This window comes from Gymnodraco acuticeps, unplaced genomic scaffold (assembly GCF_902827175.1).
Source record: "Gymnodraco acuticeps unplaced genomic scaffold, fGymAcu1.1, whole genome shotgun sequence".
Taxonomy (NCBI): Eukaryota; Metazoa; Chordata; class Actinopteri; order Perciformes; family Bathydraconidae; genus Gymnodraco; species Gymnodraco acuticeps.
Genome location: NW_022990441.1, coordinates 3,312,813 through 3,339,500, shown reverse-complemented (window position 1 = coordinate 3,339,500; position 26,688 = coordinate 3,312,813). Strand labels below are relative to the sequence as shown.

The window sequence follows — 26,688 nt, the reverse complement described above, 5'->3', positions numbered from 1 at the left end:
AGGATCACTCCTCATATCTCAGGTCTTTCATCTCCATCTTTCATGGTGCCAAGGTAGTAACTTTTTTGTGCCTCAGTGTTTGATATGTTGGGCATTTTTCTTTTCTTTTGTTAAACTCTGTGTGCTGCATATAGATCAGGCGAATACCTGAGCTCACACACACTTTGAAGTGGTCCCTGGAATTTCTATGGCATTCATTGCTTCCCCGGTCTCTTTCTTATCTTTGACCATTTCTTTAAATATACTTGTACACTTTGAAGTACATGGCTGTACTTCATAAATATGTTGTATTGATTTGTGTTTGTTATTTTTAAAACAAGCAAACGTAGATTTGTTCTTTCCTTTTTGATGAACAAAGAAATCTACGCCATTGAACTGTGCAGTCAAATGTTATGGCACATGGAACTATTGTTGTTGCATGATCAGGACTTAGGTTTCCCGACATAATCATAACATTTTAAGCCATGCAGCTCAAAACAAAGATTTTAAACGTTGGATGTGGCCATTTGAGGAGAAGAAAATGAGCACTGTTGTGCAAAATGTTCTTCTTTATTCATTCAAAGCACTGCCTTTCCCCCACACTCTCTAACCTAAGTTTGATTGGAACCAATAGTCATGAATTCGTATTCCTCAAACCCGCCATTAGACAACCCTCGGTCTGTTGAAATGTAGCTGATCAGATGTGATGGGTGTTGTGCTGTTGATCCAGGTGGAGCGCCCCCCGTCACCCATGTCCATGGCTCCTCAGTCCTCTCTGCCCCCCGTGCCGCCCAGACTAGACCTCATACCACACAGACCTCCCAACCCGCCGGGGGCCTCCAGCCCCGGGGTCACCAGTAAGGTAACTGAACATACACAAGCAAGAGAACGCCTCATTTGGGCAAGAGGGGATGTTCAAATCAAAGTGTAGTTAAAGCATTAGTTATTTCACAGTCACAAAGCATTTTCAATATTGGGTTGGATTGTCCAGTTTTTGTCTCAAGGGGGGTAGGGGGCCTTCAGGTCAACAGGAAAGAGTGCTGTCATAGAAGAATGTTGTTTTTTGTTTTGATGTCATTTGCACATAATGTTAATGCAAGCACTATCACTTTCCATCGTTGTTGTAACATATAAGCCATTTCAAAGTCACCCTAACATTAGCTTATAGTCCCCAAACTAATAATATTCTGCTTTACAGCTGGTAGCTTGTTTTTCAAATGATGCGTACCTTTGTTTCTCCCTTCACTGAAGTAGTGTTGAAATGGCAGCCACACTAATCACTGTATTTTATATCCTGCATATGAGACATCTGGGAGTGCATTTCTACTCACTCACATATTCATATTACCCCATTTGATCACATTTCTGCTTAAATGTAGATCAATGGAAACTGTAGATGGGAAGCTGGGATTGTGTGCAGATGATGAACAACACTGTGCTTTCTGTTGTTATGTATATTGTCGATTTAAGATGATGAATGCACACACAGTGCTTTTGCTGCTAAATGGATTATTTCCAGTGGAGCAGATAGCAGTACTGTGTTTTCATTGTTTCACATCAATATTGTGTGTACTCTAAAAGACCCCCCCCCTTCTCTGTTCCTCCCCTCCAGGCAGCATCTCACCACAAAGACAAGCCTCTTCCCCTGCCCCCAGCACTGAGGGATCTCCCCCCTCCCCCCCCTCCGGACCGCCCCCACGCAGCCGGGGCGGCCCCCGATGGACGGCTGCAGAGGCGGCCCTTGCCCTGCACTCCTGGGGACCCCCCTAGAGATAAGCTCCCGCCCACACCCCCAAGCCGGCCCCTGGGGGACTGGAACTCCCGGCCTGTTCCCAAGGCCCCCAGTTCCTCCTCTTCCTCCTCCTCGTCCTCCTCCTCCTCCTCCTCTTCCTCATCCAGCCAGGTGTCCAGTCTGGGAGTGGACATTCGAGCGGGCGTCAGGGAACTCTCCAACCGACACTCCCTCCCCTTGGCGCTGCCCTCCGCTCTGGACCCCCGCTCAGAGTCGCAGAAGAACAACAGCTCCCTCAGTCTGGACCACCAGCTGGTCAGAGAAACCACAGAACACCACAGAACACTACAGAACACTACAGAACACCACAGCACACCACAGAACACCACAGCACACCACAGAACACCACAGAACACTACAGAACACTACAGAACACCACAGAACACCACAGAACACCACAGAACACCACAGAACACCACAGAACACCACAGAACACTACAGAACACCACAGAACACTACAGAACACTACAGCACACCACAGAACACCACAGAACACCACAGAACACCACAGAACACTACAGAACACTACAGAACACTACAGAACACCACAGAACACCACAGAACACTACAGAACACCACAGAACACTACAGAACACTACAGCACACCACAGAACACCACAGAACACCACAGAACACCACAGAACACTACAGAACACCACAGAACACTACAGAACACTACAGCACACCACAGAACACCACAGAACACCACAGAACACCACAGAACACTACAGAACACCACAGAACACCACAGAACACCACAGAACACTACAGAACACTACAGAACACTACAGAACACCACAGAACATAGAACACCACAGCACACCACACTACAGAACACTACAGAACACTACAGCACACCACAGAACACCACAGAACACCACAGAACACCACAGAACACCACAGAACACTACAGAACACTACAGAACACCACAGAACACTACAGAACACCACAGAACACTACAGAACACTACAGAACACCACAGCACACCACACTACAGAACACTACAGAACACTACAGAACACTACAGAACACCACAGCACACCACACTACAGAACACTACAGAACACTACAGAACACTACAGAACACCACAGAACACCACAGAACACCACAAACACCACAGAACCCACAGAACCCACAGAACAGAACCCACAGAACCCACAGAACCCACAGAACCCACAGAACACCACAGAACACCACAGAACACTACAGAACACCACAGAACACCACAGAACACCACAGAACACTACAGAACACCACAGAACACCACAGAACACCACAGAACACCACAGAACACCACAGAACACTACAGAACACCACAGAACACCACAGAACACCACAGAACACCACAGAACACTACAGAACACCACAGAACACCACAGAACACCACAGCACACCACAGCACACCACAGAACACTACAGAACACCACAGAACACCACAGAACACCACAGAACACCACAGAACACCACAGAACACCACAGAACACCACAGAACACTACAGAACACACAGAACACCACAGAACACCACAGAACACCACATACACACACATCACCACAGACACCAACACCACGAACACCACGAACACCACGTAACACTACAGAACACTACAGAACACTACAGAACACCACAGAACACTACAGAACACTACAGAACACCACAGAACACCACAGAACACTACAGAACACCACAGAACACTACAGAACACCACAGAACACCACAGAACACTACAGAACACTACAGAACACTACAGAACACTACAGAACACCACAGAACACTACAGAACACTACAGAACACCACAGAACACCACAGCACACCACAGCACACCACAGAACACCACAGAACACCACCGAACACCACAGAACACCACAGAACACCACAGAACACCACAGAACACCCACAGAACCCCACAGAACACCACAGAACACCACAGAACACTACAGAACACCACAGAACACCACAGAACACCACAGAACACCACAGAACACCACAGAACACCACAGAACACCACAGAACACTACAGAACACACTAAATGATTGTATCTATTCCTTAAATGTAATCATTGTTTGATTTAAAGATTTTGATAATGAAAATGCTCCTCTCCTTAAAATGTCTGACATTTCAGCTTCTGCTTCCTTTACAGAGTTTTGTGGCTCCAGCCGGTCCAGATTACGACGGCCCCAAAGTGAAGCCCTCGGCCTCAGCCAACGCCATCTATTCCCTGGCAATCAGGTAGGATTTACTGGCACTATGAGGACGGATGAGTCAAGCATTTCAACTTTGACTGACACCATTTTTTTCTTAATGCTTGTTGTTTCTTCCACAAACGTTTAGCCTTTTACTGTCTATAGTTCACACATCCATGAATACAGCTTTAGTTTAAATATGTGTTCTTGTTTGTTTCCAGACCCTCTCCAGCCCAGAGGCCAGTGGCAGGAGAGGAGGCCCGTGACAGTGAGGAAGAGTCGGAGTACATGATCCCCTCTTCTCGCCCCGTCCTGCCCCCCGTTACTGCTCCTCCTGTAGGGGAGCTCCCCCCCGTCCCCAGGCCTTCACAGCCTCCATCAGCACTCCAGACACAAGCCTCTGCACTCACCTCACGGTACTCAAAACACTCAATAAATCCACCTATAGCACATCTGTACTACTTTGATAAGTGCAGTTTGTTATGGTTGTTGTTTCATTATTGTTGTTTGTTGTTGTAGGCTGCCAATGGCTGGAGTGGAGGATGGACCTCAAATGTATGAAGCTATGTACGACATCCAGGCCAGGGCCCAGCAAGCCAGAGATTCAGGTATTTAGATTTCCTCAGTCAAATCAGTTTAGAGGCAGAATGTGTCACTTTTTAAACCTATATGCTTCCGACACACAGTCTTTCTGTTTACACATTTTATCTCTGCTTTTTGAACCCCTGGTTGTACAACAGTCACTCAAACCAATCAACCTGAATTTGTGAATATTAGTTTCACTCCAAAACAAGACCCCCACCATGTGAGAAAACAGGGTGTCCGCGGGGTCTTAAAAAGTATTAACAGTTGATAAATCAATTTATCGAAAATTAAAGCTATTAAATGGCATTACATTTTGTAGCTTGTTTTCAATAAGTATATAAATTGTCCAAAGAGGTTGTATTCTACAGTGTGCCTGAATGTAATCATTGCGTAGGTGTGTAGTGTGATTCTGTGTAGTTTATTTATGACATCCCGTTGGATTTGATGTCATCTGAACAGGACATCGCGCGCTATCGAGCAGTGAGCGCGCAAAGTCCTGTTCAGGGTTCTGTCAGGTCAGTTTACGCCGGTTGTTAAACAACATCGTTATGGGGAAATGCAAGTTTGCGTCCAAATGGTTGAAAGATAAGGAGGAAGGACAATCAATACTGTATATAGTCAATGTGAGGTAAAGTGTGTCGCCAATGTAACTCTAATTAAAACTCGAAGTGGCGATGAGGTCTTAAAATGTATTACATCTGACTTCAGGATTCCTGCATATACCCTGGAAAGTACACATAAATACTCATAGTCGTGACTCATCTCAGTCTATTTTAGTGAATACATCAGCCTGTGTAAATGAGTAGTCCCAAGAATATGCTAAATGTAATTAGTCAGATACGTAAGTGTTAACAAATGTCTTTCCCCCGCCCCAGACTACTCAGAGCTGCCCCCTCTGGCGCTGTCCAACGGTCCCAGAGAGCAAGCTGCGGAGGACAGGGAGGAGGAGGAGGAGGAAGAGGAGGAGGAGGAGGAGGAGAACGGGTACGACTTCCCTAAACCGCGGCTACCGATGCCCACGACCCGACGGACCCTTTCAGAAATCGGAGCGTCGTCTTCCTCCTCTTCATCTTCCTCATCATGCTCATCCTCCACAGCAGCCTTCAGCCGTCTTTCTCTTGATTCGGATGCTGGAGCTGCAGCACGTAAGGATACTTGCCCCATGCACATGATCCAGAGCTAGTTTGTAATGCATGTATAACTGTACAAATTATTTTAAAGACAATTTGAGAAAGAAGGCGCTGTACAGTAGCATATCATAATCAAAGGCTACTGGTGACCGCTAAATAGAGGATTCTGAGTAAATAGTTGGAAACCATTAGGTCACTTTTTGTGATTTGGATGAACTGACCCTTTTAAAATATGTGCTTTTATTAGATGTGACACTAAAAAGTTAAATTATTTTACATTAGTGGTGGCTTAAGGCAACTGGTTTGTTTCATAAAATGCATTGGATGTAAAAAAGATATAAAAGCAGCTTCTTTGTGCAGGTCCTTACTAAAATAGCTGATTAATCAATATCTTGGATTATCACAAAAGCCCTCTGACTGGGAGAGCAGCATGAAAAGTCCACTAAGAGGTTTTTCTGCTACCTGATGAAGGCCAGACATTATACTGATTTTCAGGAAGCTCTCTGAAGTTAATATTAGACTTGGATCAATTACAATGAATTGATTGACATAACTAATTTGCGCAGTATGTGCAATCACTATGTGCAAAGGGTAGAGAAGAATAATTATAGAGAGCTACTCGGTAAGCTCAGTGACCTTAAAACCAGAACAGTAAGTGTTTCCTCCAGGACTTAAGAGAAACCTGCCGTTGGACTGACCAGTGACCGGTCTGTGGACGTTTCACTGCAACACATTATGTAGAAGAAAGTAGGAAAGCATTTCTATGAGTAATATTCATCTCTCTGCAGTGAGCTGACATTCTCTACCTACACAGTGTGATGATTGCCGGCTGTCTGTGTCCCACTAAAGACTTGAACCTTTATATCTGAGGACCAATTAAGTGTCTCTCAGACAAGCTGACAAGCTCTCGGGTTATAATTGGTCTCTCTATGGGAGCTTTATTATAGGTTGCTGCAGATTAAAGGTCAACCAGTTCACCGTATATACAGTATCATTAAAAAAAACTCATAGCTTACTGCAGACAAGCACTCAGGGGGCTGTTTGCCACTGGTGCTTTATTTTGGTAATCAGGATGTATTTGAAATGAGTTGGAGATGGTTTCCAGTCAAATGTCAATATAGGTCATTGAACATTAAGATTTACTTTAAGAGTATTTCAAAGGAGTTTATATTATTTCAGGTTTAGATGGATAGATAGATAGATGGATGGATGGATAGATGGACGGATGGACGGATGGATAGATAGATAGATGGATGGACGGATAGATGGACGGATAGATGGATGGACGGATAGATAGATAGATGGATAGATGGACGGATAGATGGATGGACGGATGGATAGATGGATGGATAGATGGACGGATAGATGGATGGACAGATGGATAGATAGATAGATAGATGGATAGATGGACGGATAGATGGATGGATGGATGGATAGATGGACGGATAGATGGATGGACGGATGGATAGATAGATAGATGGATGGACGGATAGATGGATGGATAGATAGATAGATGGATGGACGGATAGATGGACGGATAGATAGATGGATGGACGGATGGATAGATGGACGGATAGATGGATGGACGGATGGATAGATAGATAGATAGATAGATAGATAGATGGATGGACGGATAGATGGACGGATAGATGGATGGACGGATACAAAAATAAAAAATATTCTATCAAATATAAACAAAAGAATATAAAATATTCTGGATAATTCAAGTAAAAAGTCAAAAATACTACAGGATCCAAAATACTACAGGTATATCACAACCTTCAAGGCTTTCCAAAGCTTTAAAGGCATATAAATCCCCTCTCTTCTTCTCTCCAGCCCTCTCCGAGCCGGTGGAAGCCCCAGAGAGACCTCCCAAGCCCCTGCCCCGACGAATCAACTCTGAGCACCGGCCCAGCCCTGTCCCGCCCGTCCCTGCCCCCCCCAGCGGTGGGGCAGCAGGGGGAGAAGCCAACCCTCAGATCAGCATCGAGATCGAGCTCCTCGCGAGTCAGGGGTACTCTCAACAGGACATCCAGAAAGCACTGATGATTGCACAGAACAATATCGAAATGGCTAGGAACATCCTACGCGAGTTCGTCTCTATTCCCTCCACCGCGAATATTCTTACATAGCACGCTTTGTGCCTCTCTCTCTTTCTCGTGTCTTGCTCTCTCGCCCTAGCTTGGCACAGCCTGGTTGGGTAAAGGTTGCCTGCAGCACTACCTCTGTGCTGACGCCCGACATCCCTGTGGGTTTTTAACTGGCTGTTACTCCAGAGCGCCCTGCACTCCATGCGCTTTCAACAGTGTCCGGCCTTCTCTAAACCGCTACTGCAGGCCTCTTCATTTCCCACGAGACATCTACGGGGGGGTGACTGAGCGTGTGCGGAACAATGATGGGATGCCGTGTGGCGCGAGACTTTTCGTAGGACGTCAGGAAGACAGATTCGTATCTTTCAAGTTGAAGCCTATTGCTGAAAATGTAACCAACACCTCACAAATAAAACTAAAAATGTATGTCTATATGAAAATGTAATATATGAGTAAATATATATTAAATATGTGTAATATATACAGTACGTGCATATACAGTATGTAAAAAAAAAAAAATGACTTCAGCTTTGAGGGTACAAGCGATGTTGGTAGACGGGGACCAGGTTATATTTGACCGTTTTCTCAGACTGAGGAAGACGTTCATGTGAGGAAGAGTCGGGGCGACCTCCTCACCATGAGTTCACCCAGCAGCTTTGAAGACATGCGGCAGAGCACTTCATCATGGATTCAGTCTGTAATGGCCTTTGATAAACAACGTTGCTTTGGTACTTTTCTTTTTTTTTTATAAACATGCTTGTTTTGTCGTGTTGTATTTTTCAAAGTAGCATGACGATGGTTTGGGGTCTGGACTATGGTCTGGCAGTATGTTTTTATAATGTGCGAGTTTGTGTATGTGAGCATGTGTCTGTGTGTGAGTGCGCCAGACTTCTCCTCTGCTCCTCAATGAACAACATGAATGTGGTGTTACAGTCAGTGTACTGCTCTCACCCTAAACTGGTGTAGCTGTAGATCCTGGCGCTGAGATTACTAGAGGACGTGCTAATGTTGACGACCCTGCAGTACCGACGGGCTCGTATTGTGTGATCCCTGGTGGCTGAAACATTCTGTCTTTGTCTAACTTCATTGGCTGGCGGGTCAAAGTGCTCTGTCTCCAGCTCAGTCCAGTGAGAAGGAAGAAAAAAAAAAAAAAAGGTCATCAAGTTACTTTTGGTAATATATTATTGTTATATGATCATAAATATTGTTATTATAATTCATTCAGAAGTGCTTCACTGCTGCTACTATTGTTAGTGCTAAACAATTAAGCCTTAAATGTACATTTGTGAATATTGTGTTTAACCGTCATTCTGTTTCTTTAGAGTGACAGTATCCCCATGTTTCTCTGGTCCGTAATGTAGCATACTTGAAAGTACAAGCAGCCTGTGAGCCTGCAAGTGGTCAAATCTTCAGTGTTTTAAACCCTCTTTTTTTTCAAAATGATTTATGATTCTCTACAAGGAGACTCTGCTACAGAAACCAGACATTTTGTAACAGACTCAGGCTTCTATCACATCAATTTCTCTTCTCGGTGGGAGTTTCTGAATCTCTGTTTTTGTTTGTTTTTGAAAGTAGGCTCATGGGTTTGCTGGCTCACCCCCAAGTCTACATTAAGTCAGTATTCGGGCCATCTGTGAGAGCTAACTCAGGAATAATGTTTATCCCACCTGGCGTTCACTGTCACCCCCCACCCCCCCCCCCCCCCCCCCCCCCCCCCCCGGAGACTCAGAGTCGCAGACAGCCGCTCACCTGCCGACATGTAGCCACAAGTATCCGCTCCATGAAGTCACACAAGTAGCCTAATACTCTTCTTCTTTTGTTACACTATAACTTGCACATTTGTTGTATTATTTTCAATATTGGCAGGACTAGAAACAGCAGCTTTGTTTCCAGGTACTATGAATGAACAAGATACACCAATGCAAGGAGCTTTTAGGTACATGAACCTCTGCCATCATGAAGAAGACTGTCAGCCCTTGCTTTTTCTGGGTAATGCTGTCTGTTGACTGGAAGCCATCTTTCTCTCTGGCTCTCCTCTAGTTCTTTTGTTTTTGTTCCTAGTTGCCTTGAGAAACTTCTTGAATGATGGGTAATGGACGGGGAGGTCCCCAACCCTCGAGACTGTACCAATGTTTTGTAGATGCTTTGAAGAGGTCATTGTTGTTATGTATTATTTACCTTTTTTTTTCTTTCGCACATTATACCAATTTGTGCTTTGATACTGTCACTCTAAAGAAAAAGCTTATTGTATAAAGTTAGTGATATGAAAAGAAAGAAATTGCTGTTTTTATTTCATTTTGCATTCCTGTAAATGTATTTTGTTCCAAAGGTTTTGTTTACTTCTGTGAATAATTCTGTGAGCAGTGCCATATGTTCAGAGATCCTCATCATGGTGAGAGTCCGTTTTTGAAGAGAATGTGTTGATATTGATCTTTACCTGTTGATCTCAGAAGGTTGTGCAGTATTGCTTGTATTATGTCTTTGCCTTGTCAGCCGCATCAGGCCTCATCTATGAGCACACGTATGAGCATCTGAGAAAAATCTCGTTTGTCTTTCCAACCTGAAAGATAAAGCAGGTCCAGGATCAGTACTCAGCCTCCGATGCTCGATGCGTTCCAGCCCCTGACCCTCGAGCCTGTATTGGGGTACTTCATCTCTCTGCCATCAGAGGGAGCCGTTGTTCCATGTAGCCTGTCGCTTCTCATCAGTAAAAGGCATTCATTAACTTGTTGATGATTTTTAAAGCTCATATCATTTTGGAAGTATGCACAGTGCTGTTAATAAAATTATAAGCGAAAGCTATCACGTGTCTCTTCTGTACAGCAGAGTAAATGGGTTTAGCTTGTACCTGCCAGAACTACAAGGTCATTCTTTGCCTGCATTTTATATTTCGGTGTCTTTGTACATGTAACTATTTTCCTATGAAATAGTTAAGATTTTTTGGAGCATTTTTATGAATTTCATTGAATTGTTGCAAAAATAGGGTATGATTAGTTTTATTAGATTATTACTACACTGCAAGTTTTAATGACCTTCGAAAAACTTTGTTTATGAAAAGCTATACTAAGACTATTTGAAATATATCATGACATTGTAATGGCTTATTATACCAAGGTTTCTAATACATCTTGAATGACATTTCTAATGAAGTGAGCCAGCATAACAAAATACGCTCTCAGTTCTGGATTCAATTCCAGAACTGATGCAGTTTACTTTAGCGTTACTGGTATTGACCACAAAATCCAAACAAGACTCACAATTAACGACAAGTTGCCATTCAACTTCGACACATTTAAAAACAAGCACATTATCTCATTACTCAGATTAGAAAGTGTATTAATGTGTATCTTTGCATTGACTAAAAGTACCTACAGGATGTGCTGACAACATATTCCTTTTGCATTGCTTTACTGTAAGTGTACTGACATTAGTTCATTACAAAGAGATGCGTTGAAACTGCCTATGAAGTTAATTAAGTATTGAATAAATAACGAACGTTCACGTCTTAGTCTTGCTAACCATTAACAACCAAGGCTTTTACATGCAATTCATATATATCACATTCAAACTTAGAAACATTGTACGCTCTTCTTCTCGTTTAACAGTCAATCTTTATTTGGTATAATTTTCAAAAACTACAAACAATGAATTTGTTGAATTGAATGTCATTCAATGACATTCATTTTTACATTTCAGAACTCCAAGGCATTAAAGGGCATTTAACAGGATTCTAACACCCAAAACAATTGAACAGTGGTAGTTCTTAACAAACAGCAGAACAAAACAGACCAACAGGTGGTAGGGAGGGTAAGTATGGACCATACCTGCACATTACCAAACAGTGCGTTTGATTGTCTGCAAACTCAGTTTGCATATGTGGAGTCAGTCATTATCCCCTCCTCTGAAAGTCATATACTGTGCTATAGTCGTCATATCTGAGGGGGGTCTGTGTCTCTTAGGAAGCCAACTAATTATTTCAAGTTTCAGTCAATAAATGAATGAATTACTTAATTAAACAGAAACGTGTATTTTCCTAATGAGGGCAACTTCATGCTGTGAACCATATATATGGACCAAAAATCTGTTCGACCCTCATCCTTACCGAAAAAATAACTAGCGACAGAAATACTTTTCATTCACCTATAGTCACACTAAACAAAACCACTGTTTCACATTCGGGAAACACGACTGCATGAATAAACACAAAGAAATCAGTGCACTGAACATTAAATAAAACTAACAATACTAATTATATTCATACAAGGCTTTTGGTTGAATTTCTAAGGCATCTGTAGTTTCAACTTGGCTGTTGATAATGATTCAACACAGAAAATAACAAAACTAAACTGAAGGAAAGAAAACATAAAACTACAAATAATGTTAACCCTTCTAGGTCTAGAAACAGACTAAATGAAGCACCCGTCTCACAAAAATATCTTCTATTTAAAAATACTATAACTGTGGTGTGTTAGCTAACAACAAATGCGAATGATGTGTGATAAAATGAAATGACCTAAAAGGTTTTTTTCAGAGATAAAAGGAAAAACGTTGTGAGGCTGTAACTGGCTGCAGGCGGACGCATCATTGCATCGCCATAAAATTCAGTGTGCAGACTTAAGCGACAGGAAACAGACAAAAAAAGAAATAGTCAAAAATAAAAACAAAACATCTAACCTAAGCTTTATTTCTGTCCATAAACAGCACCCAAACAAAATAAAACGCTATCTGGTCATTTATTTTTGGTTGTTTTTCTCTATATTGTCATTTTAAATAAAGAAATATATACATAGATTATAATATGTACACTTGTTAAAGACCTGTTTCACGCTGCTCTTCAGTGATTACTTTGCCTGAGGTGATGCCTAGTTGGATATAAAAACAGTCCCTGGTCAATGTTGTGCTCCAAATCTTGTTCTGCGGACAATCAGCAATATACAACGCTTGTGGTAATACGAACTATAGGCTTAGGATAGTTCTTGGTGTCATTTTAGAAATTGAGTTTTGTCATGGTGGGATCAAATCACTTCTTCTCATTAAAGCTTATTCTAGAGGAAATGTGCTGGATAAAAGGACAGTCAAGCTAAAGTTGCAGTTCGGAGAAAATTTGAGTCTCAGTCGTGCATCGTGATCATTTATACTAGCAGGAGACTGAGCTTTACCATGACGACTAATAAGGGGCTGTGGGGGAAGCATTGGCCATTCTGAGCCTGAGAGGCAGGAACTGGAGCAGCTGTGTGTGTCCGCAGTTTCCTCCTCACTTCTGTTCATCCAGGTACGCTCCTCACTGCAGGAGGAAGACACACAAAAAGGGCAGAGGGAGAGCGGATATGTTAATGGTTCTATCACATTAAAAAAAAACAGCATCATCATAGAGTACTTTAATATCTACCTAGTTGTTTTGAGGCTGCTTTTCTCCGTTGACCCCGAGGAGCACAGCTTCCTCCGTGTTGTCGCTCTTCATCTCCACCACGATGTTATCTTTGCTGGACACCTCTTTGGTGCTGCAGGAACAAAAAACTCATGAGTCCTTTCTTAACATTAATGTACAAAAATAATGCTTTACAGCGTAGAAGAGTAGTACAAACATTCAATCACATTTCAAGTAGGTGGTGAACTTGTCAGAGAAACAGTTGCTTATTTAATCATCCAGCAGCAAAGGAACAACATTATCCTTCATTTTGTGTCCAGATTGTGTCCTCCTGAGAAACATAAGTCTTATGTTCACTTTACTTTTGTGTATGGTTTGGTGATCCTTACCAGTGGTTCTTTCATATAACATGTAATCTATTGATTTTGTAAACATTTATATTGTAGCAGCTTCGTGTGTGTGTTAACTATACAGCAAGAATAATCACATGCTTCTTGTAATCATGTTAAATTGTGTAAGTTTGAAATAAAATTACGATCGAATCTTTTTATCAGTATTCCTGTATTTGCTATTTATTTTATATCTGATTTAATGCCAAGTAGGGTTCAGACTTTCTTGAAACCAGCAGAACTTAAACTTTGGCCTTGTCTGTCCTCTGGCCAAACATCTTTAGTTGGCACCTTAAATAACATGCATATGAGTTCAGAGATTGATCTAGATATTTAAAAAATGTATAATGCTTGATACTAAAATATGTGACGGCGTATCGTGTTTTACTCACAGGTCTTGCTTGCCAGACCGGCCGCAAAGCTTGCCCTTTTTGTAGAGGAAGTAGAGCACACTACCCAAGATGGCCAGCAGCAGGATGCAGATTATGATGACTGCAATGATAACACCACTGCCCTCTGGTGGAGAAGAAGCACAACAACAAACACAGGGTTACTCACTGCCACTGGATTATGAATAAAATGATGGTATGATGCAGAAAGGTTGGATTCAGGATTGCATCAGGCTGTGCAGGAACAGTAGATAGCAGTACAGTGTGTCGAAAAGAGAGTGCAGCACTAGCTTCATTCAGGAGATCTCAACCTGGCAACCCAAAGAAAGGAAATCATTCAGGAGTGTAGGAGGAGAGGTGCGCTTATAAATGATAACATGCACAGCTAGAGGTGAAGATAAACAACTCAAATATAGTTTGATGCTTTGCCCAGCAGAAAAGGGGGGGGGGGTCTGATGAATGCTGCGAGGTGCGAGAGAGGGAGGTGCTGTGGAGGAGAAGTGGAGGGAAGCTCTTTGAGATGGAGAGGTGAGGGGGAGAGTCCTCAGTACCATAACATACAAACCTTTCTTGATTCTGATAGCTGATTCAGGTTTGAAAGAGAAAAACCACATGAGCATAATTATCAGTCGGTGGATGTCATAAATAACTCATATCAGCAGGCCTGACACACACACACACACACACACACACACACACACACACACACACACACACACACACACACACACACACACACACACACACACACACACCACACACACACACACACACACACACACACACACACACACACACACACACACACACACACACACACACACACACACACACACACACACACACACACACACACACACACACACACACACACACACACACACACACACACACACACACACACACACACACACACACACACACACACACACACACACACACACACACACACACACACACACACACACACACTCCAAACAGTCTCAAGGAGGCAAGAGTAAACCCTCTCCTAAAGAAACCCACTCTCAACCCGTCTGATGTTATAAACTACAGGCCTGTCTCTCTCCTCCCGTTCCTGTCTAAAACACTTGAACGCGCTGTCTTTAAACAACTCTCCTGTTATCTCCATCAGAACAACCTTCTGGATCCGCACCAGTCTGGTTTCAAGGCAGGTCACTCCACATAAACTGCCCTCCTTGCCGTCACTGAGGAACTGCACACTGCCAAAACTGCATCCCTCTCCTCTGTCATCATCCTATTGGACCTGTCTGCTGCATTCGACACGGTGAATCATCAGATCCTCCTTCGCACTCTCCAAAAACTTGGAGTTTCAGGCTCTGCACTTTCCCTCCTCACCTCATACCTCAAAGATCGCACCTACAGGGTTACTTGGAGAGGGTCCGAGTCCGACCCTTGTCAATTAACTACAGGGGTCCCTCAGGGCTCTGTTCTTGGTCCCCTCCTCTTCTCCTTGTACACAAACTCGCTCGGATCAGTCATTAGCCCGCATGGTTTTTCATACCACTGCTACGCTGACGACACCCAATTAATTCTGTCCTTTCCCCGCTCAGAGACCCAGGTCGTCGCACGCATCTCTGCTTGTCTAGCTGACATCTCTCAGTGGATGTCTGATCATCACCTCAAGCTCAACCTTGACAAGACTGAACTGCTCTTCCTTCCGGGAAAAGATTGTCCCACTCTTGACCTAACAATCAACATTGGCACCTCTGTTGTTTCCCCGACTCAGACTGCAAGGAATCTGGGTGTGACCCTAGATAACAACCTGTCCTTCACTGCAAACATAGCTGCTACAACCCGCTGCTGCAGATACACGCTTTACAACATCAGGAGGATGCGTCCCCAGCTGACCCAGAAAGCGACGCAGGTTCTGGTCCAGGCTCTCGTCATCTCACGCCTAGACTACTGTAACTCCCTCCTGGCTGGTCTACCTGCATGTGCCATCCGACCTCTGCAGCTCATCCAGAATGCAGCTGCTCGCCTGGTCTTCAACCTTCCTAAATTTTCCCACACCACTCCGCTCCTCCGCTGCCCTCACTGGCTTCCGATAACTGCTAGAATCCACTTCAAGACAATGGTACTTGCGTACCATGCTGCGAATGGATCTGGCCCTTCCTACATCCAAAACATGGTTAAACCGTACACCCCAGCACGTGCACTCCGCTCTGCATCAACCAAACGGCTCGCTGCACCCTCGCTGCGAAGGGGACCCAAGTTCCCATCAGCAAAAACACGTGGGTTTGCTATTCTGGCTCCAAAATGGTGGAATGAGCTCCCCATTGACATCAGGACAGCAGATAGCTTACACACCTTCCGGCGCAGACTGAAAACTAATCTCTTTCGACTCCACTTCGAGCGATAGAACTATTAACAAAGCACTTATATACTAATAAAGGGCTGGCTTATCTAAAGCCAGTTGAGTAGCACTTGAAATGTTTTTGCTCTATGAAGCCTGATGTACTTATATGATTCTGTTTTCTTGAAGTTTGTATTTTGTTGGTCGAACGCACTTATTGTAAGTCGCTTTGGATAAAAGCGTCAGCTAAATGCAATGTAACACACACACACACACACACACACGTATACATCACTTCAGGGGACATTACATTGACTTACATGCATTTCCTGACCTAAATCTGTTTACACAGTCCCCACATGTGACTGTGTAAACAGATTTAGGTCCCCACAAGTATAGTAATGCTAGGACACACACACACACACACACACACACACACACACACACACACACACACACACACACACACACACACACACACACACACACACACACACACACACACACACACACACACACACACACACACACACACCACACACACACACACACACACACACACACACACACACACACACACACACACACACACACACACACACACACACACACACACACACACACACACACACACACACACACACACACACACACACACACACACACACACACACACACACACACACACACACACACACACACACACACACACACACACACACACACACACACACACACACACACACACACACACACACCACACACTTCAGCAGAGGCTTGAACACATGATACATTTGAAGCTGAACATCTATGTGGTCAGCAGCACTTCAGTCATTTCCCCGGCCAGCCCTGGTTGATCTAATTTAACCAGCGCTTTGCCAGAAACAACAACCAAGAACAGTTTTCCTCTATGGGGCTGGATATTTCCTGGCATAATGTAAGAGAGAGAGGAGGCAGGAGGAGGAGGAGGAGAGTAAACACAAGGCGGTACCCGTAATGGGAGTCAGGAGACTCTCTCTGAGTGCATTTAAAGCATCAGCTGCTTTCTAGAGTCACACTGATGCATGTGTGCGTTTGTGTGATGTGTATAACAACATCATGCTGACAAAAATGCAATAGTCATAACACTGCTGTATGCAGAAGGTAAACTATGATGTTATCTGCTTTAGTTGATTACTTTTATGGCATACAATTAAATAACCCCTCATTTTTACAAAATGTGTAAAACTTAAGATGAAAAAAGACCATATATAAGCAACATACGATTAATTACATAATACCCTTCCAAGCACCTTGGAGAATGACAACAATATCACCCTTTAGAAACTATAAATACCTTGTGGAAATCACAGTTCTTTCTCGTTACAGACACAGCTTTAGTGACCTTCAGATATCATTTCTGCAGCTTTTAAGATTTCTTTTTCTAGCTTTTATTCTTTTTGATTAACTCACATCAGCCCAGCCGGACCGTGAAGTAAAGGAAGGATCACTGAACATGAAGATAATAAACTTTACTGACAACTGAAGCATCACTCTCACTCTCAGTCAGTCCTTCTTAATGGATTGTTTTGGATAGACTCATTTCTAAACGTTTTCTAGTTGATTTGTGTGGACTGGTTGTGGGGCCGACAGGGCAAAGTGACTGTGTCTTACCTGTGGGAACGGCAGTGCTAGTAGTGGTGGTGTCAGGTGTGGGAGTGTGTTTAGCTGAAAACAGACAAAGTTAAAAAAAAAAGAAAAAGAAAGAAGTAACACCGACAACAAGGGGAGGAACAGAAAGACGGGGCAAGACAACGGAACACATATAGACGTACACAAAAAAACACAGAGCATGAAACCCAAGCAGCAGGAGGAACTCACTGGCTGTGATGTTGAAGGACACGGCGTCCGTGCCGAAATCGTTGGAGGCGTTACAGAAAGCTGTAAAGTCAGAGGTGACTTTGATGCTGACCACACTCTGAAGGACGCCCTCTGTATCCGTTTTCGATTTTGCATCAAGAATCTGGCACAAAAGCACAAAACAGTTAACACAAAGGTTTCCCTTTCTTCTGCACAGGTCACATTTAAAATTAGATCCACCTACAATTTCAATTGTCTCCTTATTGACTCAAGATAGAGCACTAATTATACAACCTTTAAAAAAATTATCAAGCAAATCAAACCTACAATCACTAGTAAACATCACTTACTTATTTCTGGCACTGCTTTTATATTCTCTCGTTGTTTTTACATATCAGCTACTTTCGTTATGTGTTCATGCATTGTACTGTAATACCTTTCCGTCAGAGGTGGACCACATGACAGTGGGAGCAGGGTAACCTTTGACATCACAGCTCAGCTCCACCATATCCTCAAAACTCTTCTCGAACTCTGTGAACTTTGGTTCTATGATCTTTGGTGGGCCTGCAAGGATAAGAGCAATAAATAACAACTTAGTTAAAGTTCAAAACCTCAAATATTTTGGAAAACATATTGATTAGAGACTCAATTATAATTGGGTATCAGTAACCGGATTACCATTGACGTTAACATTAAGTGTGTTGCTGGTTTCCATTCCTTCGAACTCAGGAACATTCACCACGCACTTGTACGTCCCTGCTGTGTCAAATGAAGCATCCTTCAGGTTCAAACTGTGGCCCATTGAAACCTTCTGTCCATTCTACACAAACACAAAAACACACACATAAACATACAGAAACAGGGGTCTTAGTAGATCAGACGGCTGCTTCAACAATCTGTTTACACAAGGTTATGAAGAAAACTATTCAAAAAATCCTTTCCCTCTTTGATCACCTGACACTATTACATTCTCAAAACAAAAATAAAAGCGTAGTCTCATCCCAATATAAATCTGTTCAACAATAAACATAGTACCCGATGACACAAAGCAACACTAGTCTGAAGGGTTTTCTAAATGCTATTTCTTTCATTTGAGTGTTAGTTATTGTATAGGACAATAATGTTGTGGCTTTTAGTGTACTGTTACTGTACTGCTGCGTGTCAGTGACCTTAAACCAGACTGTGTGTGTCTGGAGAGAAGAGAGGGCGTTACAGGTGGCCGTCAGCTCCTCTCCCATGGACAACTCCACACCATCCTTAGGTATCACGACAGCTGGATCCAGATCTACACACAAAGCAGGGAGAGAGAGAAAATATCAAACCTGTTGCATGCACTCATTCTGCTGGTAAAATGTAATGAATATCATGGTCACTAATCATATCTGTGCAGGTTCCTTACAGTTGACAAACACAGTGGTGTTTCCCGAGACCTCCTCCCAGGTGTCCGTGTCAATAGAGGTACATGTATAAACTCCACTGTTCAGACGGGACACATTTTCCAGCACCACCGTTTTGTTGTCCCAAGAAAAACCATCCTAAAAATGTCAAGGGAATTTGATCAAAACATAACTTTTACATTTTGACGTCAATAACTCTTTCTGCTGAGGAGGATAGTGATCAGAAAGATCACATAGTAGATAAGTAAGTTGTATTAACAATAATGCTGTCTTTCCATGTGCATAAATAAAGAGCACAAAGTAGATTGTCTTACTTCATTTGAGATTGAATTGATTGAGAATAGCTTATTCCCGTCGACATGGCAGTGAAGTTCAATGGAGTCCCCTTCCTTGATTTCCCCCTTTGGTGACTCCACCCAAACACTGACAGCTGTGGAGGGGTCTGAAACACAGAGAGGAATTATAGGTTAGACCACCAACCTAAACTTTGAGTTGTGGATGGATTATGTGACGGCCACAACCGCTCCTGAACTAAACGTGCTTGGGGGAAAGGACCCCTTATCTGAAAGACAAATGGAGCAGGGGCCCCACTTAATATATATATATATATATATATATATATGTGCTGCATATCAAACTGGAACTATAATTAGTGAAAGTTGTGAATACATATATAAATATATTATTTTGCTTTGTTCAGCATCCATCCCATATGAAGTGTATTTGGCATAAGCAATGTTAATGATAGAACATAAAACTATATTTTAGACAATGGTGTGCTTCCAAGTGGAGGCTTATATATCAGCATGATAATGGAACTGGTGACAAATACCGTATAGTACTCTTGTGTCGACATAGATTGATGACATATTGTTTCATACCAGCGGTCAAAATGGCTCCGTTGGTTTCTACAGCTGTGATTGTCTCTCATTGAAAGGAACGATGCTGCTGTTAAACTATGTGTGGAACTCACAGTACACAGTGATGTTAATGGAGCTGGTTTCGGTCATCCTTAATCCTCCGGGAACAAAGTAGGTGACCTCGCAGTAGAACAGGTCATCTTTGTCCTCCTTCATCACCTTCATGCTCAGCTCGCTCCTAACTGAGTACAGGCCACTGGACTCAGTGGTGATGCTCGGCACCACCTTCACCACTGGAGAACACAGAAACATTTGCAAACACACACGAGGGAAGATAAGGAAATGGAGCAAATGCATTGAACCGCATTAAGCTCAGACTAATTCAGTGTAGAAATGCATTCCAGATGTTGATATGATCTGTCTCACCATCCTGAGCAGCGTGTATGGGCGTTTTGTTTCTGTACCACGTAATGTTCGGCTTGGGGTAGCCATGTTTGACCTCACAGGTTCCAATCTATAGGAGAGGAGAGAGAAGAAGAGAAGGCAAAATTAAAAGTATAAAATTGTAGCTTCATTTCATCATGTTTATACTCTGATGTTCGTCATTCAAAGCTTTGTTACCTTGGATGGGTTTTCTTCATGGACGGAGATCCCTGTTTGCACACCCTCGATAGTGGGACTACCTGGTGTTTCTGCATAGGAATTAAGAAATGAATTAAGAACCAGAAAAGGCAACATTTCCAACAAAAAAAGGTTTATGTTTGGGCAGCTGATCATTTGTAGTTTCAGTGTCTGTTGTTGTTGTCTGTTGAGTTGACGTGTCAGTGACAGGTTATTGGCTAAAGGGAAAAGTGCTGAAAAATGATGGGAGTAAAACGAGTTTGAATATTTATTTGAGTTGAATTTGGAAAAAGTTCTGGAACGATCACAATTTAACTTTTTTAAACATAATATCTGAGGTATGGAAAAATGCTGAATTAATCTGATAAAATGTAATGCTCAGAATATCTAAATAAAGTTTCTGGTTGAAGAAAAGATGAGATAAGATATGATGAACGAGTTATGAATATGAAGTTGTTGAAAGAGTTGAAAAAGTTAAAAACTGGTTCACAAGTTCACATGTTGTACGACACATTCTTCAAGGGGTCATTTATTATTCATTTCAAATCCGGTGTTATTAGCACTGCCTTCAAGGTGTGGGCTTTGTAATGTTTGACATTTTCTCCCTTGTTATTCAAACCATTAGAAAAAATAGGCCATGTCAGATTGAATCTTACCGAACACCTTCAGCTTTGTGCGTCCCTCCCCAGTCCCATCCGTCAGAGCTTTGACGACACAGATAAACTCCAGTTCATCGTCCAGCTGCACGTCGCTGACCGTCAACACGATCTGTCCGTCGGCTCCGGTACCGTTCACACTGATCCGGTCTGTGAACGGCGTGCCTTTGTCCACAACCTTTATGGTGCTGTCCTGGTAGTAGATTTTCTGCCTCTCACCCGTCCGTGTCACCTAAAGGTCACAGTTCAAACACATGAAACATCGCCTGCGTGGACACATCATACCTCTCTATGTAAGAGTGCACCAGGCTTGATGAAACTCACGTAGAACCACTGAATGACGTTGCCGCCGACACCGTCAGACGATGTGAACATGCAGGCGATCTGAGCCATTTCTCCCCTGTACACCTCCACTCTGTCCTCCATGTTCACTTCCACATTAGCCCACGCTGAAAAATAGAAAGAAAATATGGTTGTGGTTGAGTAATAATTCAACATGTTCAGTGATCTCACCATCAACCTCAATATTTGCACGCAAATAAAGAAAAGGTGTGTCATTTTACTCCTTTTGTCTCTTAAATGTTGTATTCCTCAATTCATTTTTTACTTTATTTCAACCCTTTTGCAGCCAAAATTCATGTCCAAGTACATTTTGTTAATGTTTTTTAAGCAAATATATTTTGTGTTATAACAAAATTGTCTTTAGTTTCAAAACCTCTAAAAGGAGCTGGGTTTGTCTGATTGAAAGCTGAGTTGGTAACTGTCAATCCTCCGAAATCCATCAAATAAAAGAGTGACGGTCAAACCTTAAACAGATAAAAAAAGATGTGGAAAGTGTGTTGGCAGTATCCCATTTGTGTCCATTATGATTATTAATTTGAGGAATTTTACAGCAGTAACTAACACTTCTGATAAGGATTCTTTAAGTATTCTCTGGTGGACCAATTATGTAATGAAGATCAGAACATTAAAGACAACATTGCTTTATTTAAATGAACCTGAATTGGATGGGACTGCGATACAACCGAACCTCGAGGTGAGAAGCTGTGACAGAGGATTAACTTAGATTTACCAGCATTTTGGTGAAGAAACTAACTTCTGCATTCCCGCAATGTTGAGGCTAGGAGACAAAAAGACGAGAGGAGAAAGTCATGGAGGGTCACATGGAAGAGTGGGATGCTATGACAGGAATGAGAAGCCCACCCATGTCCACATTAATGTGCTGCATTCCACCATGGCACCCTCTCACAGGAAGAAAGGCTCAATTTACAGGCAGCATAGTAGCCCCACTGTTCCTCCATGATCCGTCTCTGAAGAACGAGTGGTTTTCCCCTTCCAGGGTCTCTAACCATCCCCATAGTCTATAGGAGGGTCCCCCAATTACACTTTACATCGCAGCGTGTCAGTAGACGTATGAGATGCCAATGGGAGCGGTCGCCCTGAGGTGACGAGGCTGCCAGGTTTGATTTAGCTCTTCCTCACTGTCTGTGCATTGTGTTGCTGAATGTAGCTTTTCTATGAGTTTATGTCGTGAGCTGCTCAGAGGAATGTAAATCGTGGCCCATCTGTGTCCCGCCTTTTTACTCGTTCATGTTAACCTCAAGAAGCACAACAGACAATACGCAATAAATACACAAGAAAAACGTTTGTCTTATATTGTATATTTTTCTGATTAAATGATGTTGTCATAATATCCAAGACTACGATTTATATAGTATAATCTTGTCTTCATCAGGAAGAAGTGAGGTTTGGTGGGAAGCTCTGGAAAAAGCTAGTGAGTTGAAATTAGATTTGGAAAGAAAAAAGAGCCCTTTCTTTTTGAAAGACACATTCATGCATAAAAATGCTACTTCTTTCCTCCTGTTACACTCGGTTTTACCATAATAATGACTGTCAAATATGGCCACTGGTCAGGCAAAACAGCATTAGTTTATTAGTCTAAATGAATTACTTTATTTCAAAAATACAAATTAGCTATTTTCAACCATAAGTGTGCATCAGTGAAAGAAGTGAAAAAGACTACATGAATGTGTTTGTTTTCATGCAGACTAAGGGCACTATGATACTGTGTCTGGTAACCAAAGACACTACCAGGAAAAGCAATCAGATGCGAAGTTTTGCATTAAAGTGAATTACGATAACACCAGAGCTTCCTGCTGATAAGTTTATTACCCAGCAGACATCCCTGCTCCACTCCTGGCCTTTCATTTCTTCTTCACCTGCATAACAAACATCTACTGCATCCCGCCCAAACTAAACCTCTGTTTGCATTTGCATCAACAACATGCCTCCCCCTTCTTTGCAAACTCTTCCTCCCTCTGTCCACATTTCAAACCCCCTTTTCTCTCCCACCTGCCTCTCCCTCTGCAGCCGTTACGTTTAGCACCGGCTAATGGAGCTGGACGGATGCTTTCCTGTTAAAGAAATCCAATTAGTCGCTCCAACATAGACATTTCCTGGCCATTAGCATTGAAAGGACAATGCTGACTCACTCGCAGCATCCCCTCCCCCACCTGAGGACTTAGAGAAGTGGGAATCAAGCAAATTCTGATTCTAGTTGGCATCACACCGATTATTTCACAAACTCTTTCCCATTCCTGTCTGACAGCGGGAGTCTGTTTTCTCATGGGAATCTCAATCATATCTTATTAGTAATTTGACCAGCATTCACATCACAGTGCATCAATCAGAGCGGCTCGGACTCAAAGGCCTCGGATCGATGCTCTGCGATGAGAAGAGGGCAGATATTGGAGTCCACACACATTTCATAATGCTCCTAAAACAGTATGACGGAATAAAGCTGAGCATCGGACAGTGTAGTGGCAATTTCTTATATTACTTTATATGGTAAAACCAAATGATGATATTATACTGAGGAAAACTGTTCGGTCAGCTCAACCTGTTGTATCCCAAGGTAGCTTCCTGCCAAGGTCGTATTTGAACAATGAGGCTCTTGTTCCTTATGAGAGCATTGTAAGATAACAGCTAGGAGAAGTTGTTATCTCTTTCCTTTTGCACAGCAACATCCATCCATCCATTCATCTTCTCCCGCTTATCCGTGGTCGGGTCGCGGGGGTAGCAGTTCCAGCAGAGAGCCCCAAACGTTCTATTCCCTGGCCACATCAACCAGCTCTGACTGGGGCTCCCAGGCCAGCGAAGATATATAATCCCTCCACCTGGTCCTAGGTCTACCCCTTGGTCTCTTCCCAGCTGGACGTGCCTGGAACACCTCCCTAGGGAGGCGCCCAGGTGGCATCCTAACTAGGTGCCCGAACCACCTCAACTGGCTCCTTTCGACGCGAAGGAGGAGCAGTTCAACTCCGAGTCCCTCCCGGATGACCGAACTTCTCACCTTATCCCTAAGGGAGACACCAGCCACCCTGCGGAGAAAACCCATCTCGGCCGCTTGTATCCGCGATCTCATTCTTTCAGTTATGACCCATCCTTCATGACCATAGGTGAGGGTAGGAACGAAAATGGCCCGGTAGACAGAGAGCTTTGCCTTCTGGCTCAGCTCCCTTTTCGTCACAACGGTGCGGTAAAGCGACTGCAGTACCACTCCCGCTGCTCCGATTCTCCGGCCCATCTCACGCTCCATTGTTCCCTCACTCGAGAACAAGACCCCGAGATACTTGAACTCCTTCACTTGGGGTAAGGACTCATTCCCTACTTGGAGTGGACAGTCCATCAGTTTCCAGCTGAGAACCATGGCCTCAGATTTGGAGGTGCTGATCCTCATCCCAGCCGCTTCACACTCGGTTGCGAACCGATCCAGTGAGTGCTGAAGGTTGCAGACCGATGAAGCCATTAGAACCACATCATCTGCAAAAAGCAGTGGTGCAATCCTTAGTCCACCGAACTGCAGACCCCCTCCCCCATGACTACGCCTCGAAATCCGATCCATGTATATTACAAACAGGATTGGTGACAAAGCGCAGCCCTGGCGGAGGCCAACCCTCACCGGAAATGGGTCCGACTTACTGCAGAGGACCCGGACACAGCTCTCGCTTTGGGAGTACAGAGATTGGATGGCCCTGAGTAGAGACCCCCTCACCCCATACTCCCGCAGCACCTCCCACAGTAACTCCCTGGAAACTCGGTCATACGCCTTCTCCAAGTCTACAAAACACATGTAGACCGGATAAGCGTACTCCCAGGCCCCCTCCAGGATCCTTGCGAGAGTAAAAAGCTGATCCGTCGTTCCACGACCAGGACGGAATCCGCATTGTTCCTCCTCAATCTGAGGTTCGACAATCGGCCTGACCCTCCTTTCGAGTACCTTAGAGTAAACTTTCCCGGGGAGGCTGAGTAGTGTGATGCCTCTGTAATTGGCACACACCCTCTGATCCCATCCATCCATCTTCTCCCGCTTATCCGTGGTCGGGTCGCGGGGGTAGCAGTTCCAGCAGAGAGCCCCAAACTTTCTTTTCCCTGGCGACATCAACCAGCTCTGACTGGGGGATCCCAAGGCGCTCCCAGGCCAGCGAAGAGATATAATCCCTCCACCTGGTCCTAGGTCTACCCCTTGGTCTCTTCCCAGCTGGACGTGCCTGGAACACCTCCCTAGGGAGGCGCCCAGGTGGCATCCTAACTAGGTGCCCGAACCACCTCAACTGGCTCCTTTCGACGCGAAGGAGGAGCGGCTCAACTCCGAGTCCCTCCCTGATGACCGAACTTCTCACCTTATCCCTAAGGGAGACACCAGCCACCCTGCGGAGAAAACCCATCTCGGCCGCTTGTATCCGCGATCTCGTTCTTTCGGTCATGACCCATCCTTCATGACCATAGGTGAGGGTAGGAACGAAAATGGCCCGGAAGACTGAGAGCTTTGCCTTCTGGCTCAGCTCCCTTTTCGTCACAACGGTGCGGTAAAGCGACTGCAGTACCGCTCCCGCTGCTCCGATTCTCCGGCCCATCTCACGCTCCATTGTTCCCTCACTCGAGAACAAGACCCCGAGATACTTGAACTCCTTCACTTGGGGTAAGGACTCATTCCCTACCTGGAGTGGACAGTCCATCGGTTTCCTGCTGAGAACCATGGCCTCAGATTTGGAGGTGCTGATCCTCATCCCAGCCGCTTCACACTCGGTTGC

At 43.8% G+C, this 26,688-nt stretch overlaps 2 protein-coding genes across 6 annotated transcripts in view; one reads left to right on the top strand and one right to left on the bottom strand.

Annotated features, from left to right (window-relative positions):
• The window catches only part of cbl (Cbl proto-oncogene, E3 ubiquitin protein ligase), a 37,872-nt gene extending 27,308 nt beyond the window's left edge, over positions 1–10,564 (top strand). The window contains exons 10-17 of one of the 3 annotated variants that reach the window (XM_034225523.1): positions 710–841; positions 1,592–1,825; positions 1,859–2,026; positions 3,915–4,003; positions 4,179–4,373; positions 4,477–4,565; positions 5,418–5,687; positions 7,509–10,564. In XM_034225523.1, coding sequence (XP_034081414.1) covers positions 710–841; positions 1,592–1,825; positions 1,859–2,026; positions 3,915–4,003; positions 4,179–4,373; positions 4,477–4,565; positions 5,418–5,687; positions 7,509–7,804 — 1,473 coding nt within the window. In that variant the 3' untranslated portion in view covers positions 7,805–10,564. Of the gene's footprint in view, positions 1–709; positions 842–1,591; positions 2,027–3,914; positions 4,004–4,178; positions 4,374–4,476; positions 4,566–5,417; positions 5,688–7,508 lie in introns of all 3 variants that reach the window. The other 2 variants (XM_034225522.1, XM_034225524.1) reach the window with 2 other exon arrangements.
• Positions 10,565–11,353: 789 nt separating this feature from the next.
• mcamb (melanoma cell adhesion molecule b) overlaps positions 11,354–26,688 on the bottom strand; it is a 48,203-nt gene continuing 32,868 nt past the window's right edge. Inside the window, exons 2-17 of one of the 3 annotated variants that reach the window (XM_034225370.1) lie at positions 21,920–22,044; positions 21,596–21,827; positions 20,940–21,010; positions 20,745–20,832; positions 20,432–20,611; positions 19,773–19,900; positions 19,461–19,596; positions 19,231–19,346; positions 18,740–18,881; positions 18,498–18,625; positions 18,083–18,224; positions 17,876–17,929; positions 14,474–14,491; positions 13,912–14,035; positions 13,152–13,263; positions 11,354–13,046 (exon numbers count right to left, since the gene is read on the bottom strand). In XM_034225370.1, the coding sequence (XP_034081261.1) occupies positions 13,152–13,263; positions 13,912–14,035; positions 14,474–14,491; positions 17,876–17,929; positions 18,083–18,224; positions 18,498–18,625; positions 18,740–18,881; positions 19,231–19,346; positions 19,461–19,596; positions 19,773–19,900; positions 20,432–20,611; positions 20,745–20,832; positions 20,940–21,010; positions 21,596–21,827; positions 21,920–22,044 (1,796 nt within the window). In that variant the 3' untranslated portion in view covers positions 11,354–13,046. The remainder of the gene's footprint in view (positions 13,047–13,151; positions 13,264–13,911; positions 14,036–14,473; positions 14,492–17,875; positions 17,930–18,082; positions 18,225–18,497; positions 18,626–18,739; positions 18,882–19,230; positions 19,347–19,460; positions 19,597–19,772; positions 19,901–20,431; positions 20,612–20,744; positions 20,833–20,939; positions 21,011–21,595; positions 21,828–21,919; positions 22,045–26,688) is intronic. The other 2 variants (XM_034225371.1, XM_034225372.1) reach the window with 2 other exon arrangements.